Here is a 10,226-nt window from a genome sequence, read left to right on the forward strand (position 1 = left end):
TAGAACTGAATGATTTGATATACTATTTTACTTTATGCAATATATATATATATATATATATATATATATATATATATATATATATATATGTATGTATATGTATATTAGGGCTGTAATCTCCCAATCGATTAGTCAATTGTTAGTCGATACGTTCTGGCTCGACCAAAATTCTGATTGGTCGATTTTTTGCCACATTCATTTCATCAGTTTTGCCGCGTTGATTTAATCAGTTTTGTCGCGCTCATTTCATCAGGTGGAAAGCACTAATTGCTAATGGGGGTGTTTTCAGAGCACCCCTGTTTCACAGGTAACAGTCTGTCTTCAGAACACCCCCCTTGTTTTTACTTCTTTTGGATTAGCCCAACCCACTGGAGAAGAGAGACAGATTGAAGTAAGCTAACGTTACTTTGCTGTATAGCCTATTATTTATTTAATTGAGAGAGCGTTTTCCAAGTCAGTCCTTTTCTACCATGTCAACAAAGACATCGGCAGTGTGGCAGCATTTTTTTTAAATAGAAAATGAGAAAAAAGTGGAATGCAAATTTTGCAAGCAACAGTTTGCATATCACAGCTCGATGACAAACATGTCAAATCACCTAAAAACTGTAAGCTAACTTGTCTGCGTTAGGTTGCTCCGTCTGTTTTGAGTTGCCCCGTCCCTTTGTTTTATTGTGCAAACTGCAAAGTTATTTCTAGTATTATTTAATGGATTTGGGCACTTTATTATTTTATTTTTTATTTGGAGCGATGCGCTGTGGCCACTGTTTGTATTCGTTTTGAGCCTATGCTTTATTTTTCAGTTATGCACTTTATTTCGTTTCTGCTCTTGATCTGGCTTGTTTAATAAATATTATTATTTTTTTAAAGTGGACGTGCCTTTTGTGTTTAAGAGTAAAAGCTTCACGTTAATAGTCTATTTGTGTCTCAGCCATGAAGCTGAGCTGAGCTCATGTTCGAGCTGCAGAGCGGCTGAAATTATATAGTGTCTGTCAGTTATTATAATACATATGACAAAAACAATTGTCTAAATTATGTTGCATATTCCTCAAAAGTTCTTGTGATGATATCACTAGTTAGTTGACAACATAGCCTATGATTTCCGAAAATATAGTACTAAGATATTGTGCAGGTGCACGTGATGCAACGCTGTCAAAGCCGACAGACTCTCGTGTCAGACTCATTTCAGTGCAAAATAATCAGGTCAAAAACGCTTTAATATACTGCAAATAGCTTACTAGTTTTTCATGTTTATTTGTAATTCATTTAGGCAGACAACAAGGCTACCAAGTACTGCGCACAGTGCGCAGCTAATTCATTTAACTTTTTCTTTTCCTAACGTCATTTTTAGTCGATTTTTAGTCGAAAATTTCAGGACTTCAGCTGACCAAGATTTTCTTTGGTTGATTACAGCCCTAATGTATATGTATATGTGTATAAATGCTAGGTAGGTACTGGTCATATAATTAGAATATCATCAAAAAGTTGATTTATTTCACTAATTCCATTCCAAAAGTGAAACTTGTATTATATTCATTAATTACACACAGACTGATATATTTAAAATGTTTATTTCTTTTCATTTTGATGATTATAACTGACAACTAAGGAAAATCACAAAATCAATATCTCAGAAAATGTGAATATTACTTAAGACCAATACAAAGAAAGGATTTTTAGAAAAAAAAAATTGGCCAACTGAAAAGTATGAACATGAAAAGTATGAGCATGTACAGCACTAAATACTTAGGTGGGGCTCCTTTTGCCTGAATTACTGCAGCAAATGCGGCGTGGCATGGAGTTGATCAGTCTGTGGCACTGCTCAGGTGTTATGAGAGCCCAGGTTGCTCTGATAGTGGCCTTCAGCTCTTCTGCATTGTTGGGTCTGGCATATCGCATCTTCCTCTTCACAAAAGATTTTCTATGGGGTTAAGGTCAGGTGAGTTTGCTGGCCAATTAAGAACAGGGATACCATGGTCCTTAAACCAGGTATTGGTTGCTTTGGCACTGTGTGCAGGTGCCAAGTCCTGTTGGATCTGAATCTCCATAAAGTTGGTCAGCAGCAGGAAGCATGAAGTGCTCTTAAACTTCCTGGTATACGGCTGCGTTGACCTTGGACCTCAGAAAACACAGTGGACCAACACCAGCAGATGACTTGGCACCCCAAACCATCACTAACTGTGGAAATTTACACTGGACCTCAAGCAACGTGGATTTTTGTCTTTAGCCCAGGCAAGACGCTTCTGACGCTGTCTGTTGTTCAAGAGTGGCTTGACACAAGAAATGCGAGAGCTGAAACACATGTCTTTTCATACGTTTGTGCGTAGTGGTTCTTGAAGCACTGACTCCAGCTGCAGTCCACTTTGTGAATCTCCCCCACATTTTTGAATGGGTTTTGTTTCACAATCCTCTCCAGGGTACGGTTATCCCTATTGCTCGTACACTTTTTTCTACCACATCTTTTCCTTCCCTTCGTCTCTCTATTAATGTGCTTGGACACAGAGCTCTGTGAACAGTCAGCCTCTTTTGCGTGCGTGCGTGCGTGCGTGCGCGCGCGCACTGTAGGGGGCGAGAGAACTTCGAGTCTTCAAACCTGTGTGTATGCCTACTAGTGTTGTCAAAAATATCTATTTTGATATGTATCGATTCTGAAATTATACTATACTAATTTTCTACAGTATCGATATCAGCTGCTCTCTCCTCTCCGACCGACAGTGAGTTGACACGCACTCGCATCTGAAGTGCACACACACATACCGTAATAAAGCCGCCTCTGACATACAAGTGCAAAAATTAGCTCCTTTTTCCAGCTTATTAATGGTCAAATACACTCAAAAATGTCTCAATGCCCATCTTGGTGAGTTTTAACGTAAACACAGTCGTAACCAGCTCACAGGAACAGTGTTTGAGATCCATGCGTGCGTCAGGTCTTAAAGGGACAGAAGTTATTTATTATTCAAACTACAAAAAGACGAACAATCATTTACGATCACACATTCTGAATGCCTTCGGCAGAATTCAAATGAGCCATTTTAATCTAGATTACACTCTAGATAACACTAAAGTAATTCACAATCACGAAAGTTCATTATTTGCATTTTAAAGCCTTGCCGGCATGTGCACGGTTTTAACATGCGCTTTTCGAGTGCGCAAACTAAATCAGGGCTTAAAAACGGAAAAAAATATCAATCGGTTCACTCCGAGCAGAATCGATATTTTAGCGTTTCCGTTTTTGCGTTCCTCAATAAACATTACTGTTCCGAAAACGGTTTGATTTGAAAAAGTACCGGTTAATAATGTTATTTTAATTTAGCCTATACTTTAAACAAATATGTATAAATATAGTCTAGGGCTGGACGATATATCGCATGACATTGTTAGGCGCATCTCGTCAGTAAAGCCGGTTCCTTGATTAGTAGTAAATCGCCATCACCTGCTTTCAGATAGAGCGGCATTTACTACACAGAGCCGTAGTTCACTGACAAGCTGAGCCATATCGCCTTAATTATCGCAGGCGATACGTCCATGATAATTAATGCGATATGGCTCAGCTTCCAGCTTATCATCGACCAATGATATTGGACCCACTCACTTTTATCGTCTCTAATTAAGGGGTATGGGGGCGATTTCGAACACAGACTCCAGTTTGTTTGTGAAGCCACTAGGGATGGGCATTTTCCCAAAATATTGTATTCAAATATTTGGGCTCATAAATCGAATATTCGTTTATTTAAATTACGTTATTTTGAGAAAATGATAAAAAAAAGAAAAAGAAAAAAACCAAGTTTTTGTCACCATTTCTGAACAAGCATATATACAACAAGCTTAAGTCATATCTTAAGGTTTTCTTTCAATTTAAAACCGGCCTATATTTTTTGTTTACACATATTGTTTAAAGAACAAAAGCATTAGGCTATAAGCTCAATCAGCGTAAGCGGGAAAAAAAGCTAATAAAGCAGAGCGCTACTACAAATCTAGTAAAATGTATACAAATTACTATTTGTATTCTTGTATTCTATTAAATACATTCATGAAACAAATTGGAAATGACGAAAATGAATACTATAAAAAAGATGATGTTTTATTTCAATGGTATTGTGCAGCTTTTTAATGTGGCAACAAGATTAATTATTAGGGGTGTGACGAGACCCTTATCTCACAAGACGACGAGACACGAGATTGGGTTCACGAGAACGAAACAAGATTTTTACGTAGTATTTTTTTTAAATCCTTAATGATGAAATACATGACTAGAAAAATAGTTTGCAGATGCATTTGAAATGTTTTAACTGATGATCTTGTAATTAATGTCATTTCAGTTCTACTTTCTGAGTATGAATTGTCATATGCAGTAAAAGACAACAAGCACTGTAAAGGTTTTGTCAAAAACTCAACTGACTGGCTTCTTTCCTGTATGATTGTCTCTTCAGACCTTAGAACTGCACATGAGCTTCTTTTGACCTCCTAACTGAACTCCTCTCCATCCCACAAATTTATCAGATATTAAGTGCAATAAGTACTCAATATTCAAAGTTGCAAATAGAGACCACATTTTTCTTCAAGCATGATACAGAGCTAAGAGATGGTTACAACGAGCTTTTATATTGGGAGATATTCACGTGCCTCAGGGAGCCGCTTTCAAACAGCGGTAACGTATTGATATTGCGTTTGAATGCGCACTCCAGTTTATTTTTCACTTTCGCAATCGTGCGTACTCTGTAAATAGGGAGGGGTGGTGCTGAACGCACATTTTAAAATATAAGTCTGACGCTTCTGCTGTGTCATATTCTATCCTAACTTCACACTCCTTCATGACCAGGTCAAGACAATATGACACGAGAACGCTTTTCACCTCGACGAGAGATCATCACACCCCTATTAAACAATTGTATTACTATAATTGTTGTAGTAGTCGTAGTAGTCGTAGTAATCATATGGGCATTTCTAAGACAAAAAAAATTAATTTGTGAAATGTTGACCTGTTTTTTTTTTTTTTTTTTTTGCAAATGTGTAAACTGTGAAGAGGCTGTTAATAAGTAGACATCTACTTGTTTTAGAAGTAATCATGGTTTGGTGTACTTATTCACAGGGAAAAGCACAGAGGTGGAATCGCTCCAAGTTTCCAAGTAGTTCACATAAACTCAGTCACAGTTGACAACCGTCTAGACAACTTACGCCTCGTTCCTGTGGGATGGAGTCCCAAACCTGAAGAACTGTCCAGCAAACAAAGGTAATTTAGATCCCACATGTGAAAGAAACAAATAAATATCTGCTGTTATCTACTCTGCTCTAGGGCTGTAATCTCCCAGTCGATTGGTCGATACGTTCTGGCTCGACCAAAATTCTGATTGGTCGATTTTTTTGCCGCGTTCATTTCATTAGTTTTGCCGCGTTCATTTCATCAGTTTTGCCGCTCCGCGTTCATTTCATCAGGTAGAGAGCACTAATTGCTAATGGGGGTGTTTTCAGAGCACACCTGTTTCACAGGTAACAGTCTGTCTTTTTTTGCCGAAAGACTCGTGTGTCAGACTCATTTCAGTGCAAAATAATCAGGTCAAAAACGATTTAATATACTGCAAATAGCTTACTAGTTTTTTATGTTTATTTATAATTCATTTAGGCAGACAACAAGGCTACCAAGTACTGCGCACAGTGTGCAGCTAATTAATTTAACTTTTTTTTTCCTAACGTCATTTTTTAGTCGATTTTTAGTCTAAAATTTCAGGACTTCAGTCGACCAAGATTTTCTACAGCCCTACTCTGCTCAGAAAGCACCTCAGAACAATTTAAGTTATGCCTGTATAAAATATCCTCTCTAGAGAGCAGTCGCTGTATTGGCTGGCCATCCAGCAGGTTCCCGCAGACCCAGTGGAAGAGCAGTATTTGGAGTTGAGTCGCACCCGCTACTACAATGCCAACGGAGAGCTGGTGGAAGAGGAGGAGTGCTCCTGCACCTACTACGAGTGTCACTACCCACCCTGTTCGCTCATTGAGAGGAGGGTCAGTATGGTGAAGAGACGAAAGTCATTATACATTGTTTTGGATGTAATTTGGATTAAAAAAAACATACTGGTCATACATAAGGACGTGCATATCTGCAAAGTGGGTTGTCTGAAACGGAAGAACATCAGTCTAACAACACAGGTGCATTTCATATGTTTATATACTGTAGGATGTATTGTTTAAAAACAGCTTGATGGAACGCAAAAGAATGAAACCATAAACAGTAGCATATCTTGAATTATTATTTTTTTTTTTACTTGAAAGTAGTATATTTCAAGCGCAAAAAAGCATAATGAGTGAGGCAGCAGGCAAATATGCTTGCATGGATATATTTTTGGATGTATCATGGATTATTGGCCAAAATGATAATTTCTCAAAATTTATATGTTGAGATTATACGTTCCCATAGCACTGATAATAGTAAACTGCTCTTATCAGATTATTTGATTATTTTTTTCAAATTTTACACTAGCATTTATAGTGCACACTGGGTTTTGATTGACGTCAGAGTTTGGTTCATTTGGACAATGTGAACAATGTTATCTGAACTCTGGTACACACCCATGAACCGTACCTGGGGTCCACCTAAAACTCCACTACAGTTCGCTGCTGCTATGAACACAATTGTATTAAATAGTGGAATTGAACTGCTATTATGAATGATTTTGTGTTTTCACAAACATCACTGATGCAATGCAAATAGAGAATGTACTGCATATCTAATTTCTGCTCGGATTCAGCAGAAATGGACTCCCATGTTCTTTAAAACATTTGTAGTACATTTACAACAGATAGACGCTAGTGCCATTTATTGCAAACTAAATCAAAGGCTCAAAAAACTAAATATAAAAGTGAGGAGAAGCAACTCTATGCATTTGCCACCTTCTCCTGCATCGTCATTACCAAGCAACAGGGATCAACACCTGCTGCTTTGATGCAAATGCATCACAGTTCTGAATCAGTGATAACGAAACCCAGCAGGGGGAGGGCTCTGGTTTGGATCAGGCAATCGGACCCACTTTATATTAGGTTGCCTTAACTACTATGTACTAACATTTTAATTAATCATTTGATACATTGCACTTTATTATGTACATGTTTTTACATTGTACTTACATTTTTAAAAATACCTTCATGTAATTACATCTGTAATTCATTTCTGTAATTACATTTGTAATTACACTGACACTTCCCTTACACCTAACCCTACCCTTAAACTTACCCATACCACCACACCTGTCCCTAACTTTACCTGTATCCCACCTCAATATCAGCAAAGGTGTTTTGCAATACAATATGAACACAGTAAGTACATTGTACTTCTTTTTTGATGTAAGTACATAGTAGTTAAGGCCACCTAATATAAAGTGGGGCCACTTAATTTGACTAGTCAGTTGTTGTCAACCATGAACAATCCCATTTTAGTGGGGATTAAAATTATTCTCTTAAAAATCTAAATTGACCACATGATTTTCAAATCATTGTCATTTAAACACAGTCTTAACTTTTTTTTTTTATTTGATTTGGCTCATTTATTTGAGTTGTGACAATATCTTGTCTTTTATGTGTACCTTTTCCAGCTGAGGGAGTTCAACATCTGCGGCCGATGCCAGGTGGCACGCTACTGCGGCTCACAGTGTCAACAGAGGGATTGGCCGGCCCATAAGAAGCAGTGTCGTGAGCGTAAACGGGTTCTGGCGCTGGAGTCTGAGCCCGAGCGATGATCCCCCCCCCCTCAACCCCAGTTTGAAAAACGAGGGTCACAAGGGGGTGTAGGGTGAGACTTGAGTTGAAATGCAAAAACTTACTGGTAGGCCTGGGGACAATTTTGGTGGGTTGGATGGGCCTATTGGGGGAAAAAAAAACATACTTCCCAGAACTTTCACATCTCCACAACTTGCCTACGGGGATTATGGGAAATGGAGTTTTTTTTGTTGTTGAGAAGGAGGTTTTAAAAGCTCCACCTGCTGCTATGAATGCGTCTGATGAAGAAAAACACCATGCCGTGATTGCCGTCATAACTCTTTCTCTATGGACTGCATTTGAGTATTGACAGTCATGCGCTCGCTTGTTCCATCCACCCTTCTGTCATGAAGTATTAGCCGCCGAGGGACAAAACTGCTGTACAACTGATGATGGGATGGAATACGGACCTCCTCACTGTACTACCCTTCCTCCTCTTCTCCCGGTTGGACTTCTTGTGCACATAACCAAGCACACTCAACTGCCATACCTTCTACAAGTATACAGTTGATCGCTGTGCGAAACCACACCACCAGTATTGTGTGTGCAATGCCATTTTGACTGAAGGACATGGATGAAGTGGTTGAATGTGTTTTTTGTTTTTTTGCTTTATGGAATTTTTGGTAGGGGGTATCGGAGAATATGCCTTCTTTGGGAGGCAGTGTCACTTTTCCTGTCTGCCTGTTTTTGAAATGCATTACAATCCTATTTACTCTTCCCACTCATGTCATGTTTAGTTTCACTTACCATAACAAGCACTCAGTTTAGAGGGATGTCCTGGGAAAAACTTGAAAACCCACATGGAAAGTTGACTCTGATTCATGTTGTCAATGTGTACTTGGATATCTAACATTTTCATTTGGGTCCCAGTCATTCAATGATTAGTCTTCTTGTTTGTCTTAAAATCTTTGTCAAAATGAGTTTAATTTATGAATTTTGTTTAACTTTTTTTAGAATTTTTACATCTTGATACAAAAATGTGCACACAAGTTCCAAGTGTGTCTTCCTCTTACGTCAAGGGCAACTCTACCAAACTGTGACGCGCACACACAAATAAGCATGTATAATGATGCATACATGTGACGTTTGTCTGTGTTCGTATTTCAAATAATTTATCTGGTTGGGGTTGAACACTGTGCACTGAATATCCTCACTTTGATTCTTGTTCTTTTGAGAAATGGGAGTCTGGGGTAGGTTGGTGTCTGTTCTTTTTATTTTTTTCTAAGCTATTACCATACAAACATTAAATGCATAAATATGTGAATGGACATAGTTTGTGATAACTGTCCATCTCTTGTCACTGTAAAATATAAGAATAAAATAATGAAATAAAATCTCAAATGTGTAAAGGTTCATTTGGGTGCAAAGTGTCTGTTTTGCCCATATCATGTTCTCTTTTGAGTGACGACTGTATTAAGATGTTTGCGTACTGCACAATTTGAATAATTTTGAAATTGGTACCATAAAAGGTGAAGAGGTGAAGTCAAAGGTCAAAATCAAGCTTTAAAAAGTGAAATTGAGGACAGAAAAAAAATTATAAACTTAATTTGGATCATTTGATCTTTTTTTTGCCATTTGAAATTTAGTTTTAATATTGTTATATTTTATTAAATTGTCACTTGGTTTGTTTTATCAACTGTAATTGTGGTAAAGAACATAAATGACTTTCTATGTTGAAAAATATATTCACCACAGTTGAGTGAAAAAAAAATTCATTTGTTGTGAAAAAAAGACCATATGAGAAAGTTTAACGTTATTATGAGATGTCAAGTCATTAGGAGAACGTTTCTCATTATTACGAGATGAGACGTTATTACCAGAAACGTTCTCATTATAATGAGATATTAAGTCATGATAATATTTTATCTAAATAGTATAACATTAACTCATAACAATTAGAACAATTTGTTTGGCGGAAACTTGTTTCCATAGTTTTTAATCTAAAAAAAGTCAGTATCTTGTCTTCTGCGAATCAAAGAAAGTCATACAGTTTTGGGACGACATGAGAGTGAGTAGGACTATATGATTACAGAATTTTATATTTTTTGGGGTGAACTATCCCTTTAAGGCCGGCTACACACTGCAAGCGTGGCGTGAGCGTCTCAGCTGCGTGGCGTGTCCTTTTTTATTTCGGGTCCCATGTTAACAGGTTACCTAACTGATCCACTTTCGCGGCACGACTGAAGCGCGGTGTTGTGACGCTTCCCCTCATGTGTATGTTGATGGGCGTTCCTCAAGTTTACCGCTATGGGTGTGCGTTTGAGCCAGCGGGGAATGAAAAGCAAAGGACCGGCGAGAGACTTCCCTCCGTCTCCATGTGCTCTACTTCTATTGGATAGTCGCGTTGCGTTCAACGGATTCATTTGCATAAAGTTGAGCTTGGGCCAGCTTTTTTGACGCGCGGCATTTGTTCAAATGAATCCATTGAACGCGCAATAAGGATGGCATTTTGGGCATACCATTGTAATATATATATATATATA

At 37.9% G+C, this 10,226-nt stretch overlaps 1 protein-coding gene across 2 annotated transcripts in view; it reads left to right on the plus strand.

Annotated features, from left to right (window-relative positions):
- The window catches only part of zmynd19 (zinc finger, MYND-type containing 19), a 35,878-nt gene extending 26,781 nt beyond the window's left edge, over positions 1–9,097 (plus strand). Inside the window, exons 3-5 of one of the 2 annotated variants that reach the window (XM_079814691.1) lie at positions 5,087–5,227; positions 5,817–5,997; positions 7,581–9,091. In XM_079814691.1, the coding sequence (XP_079670817.1) occupies positions 5,087–5,227; positions 5,817–5,997; positions 7,581–7,724 (466 nt within the window). In that variant the 3' untranslated portion in view covers positions 7,725–9,091. Of the gene's footprint in view, positions 1–5,086; positions 5,228–5,816; positions 5,998–7,580 lie in introns of both variants that reach the window. The other variant, XM_079814690.1, reaches the window with a different exon arrangement.
- The last annotated feature ends 1,129 nt before the right edge of the window (positions 9,098–10,226 follow it).

The sequence above is a fragment of the Gobio gobio genome (assembly GCF_949357685.1).
Source record: "Gobio gobio genome assembly, chromosome: 4".
NCBI classification, from domain to species: Eukaryota; Metazoa; Chordata; class Actinopteri; order Cypriniformes; family Gobionidae; genus Gobio; species Gobio gobio.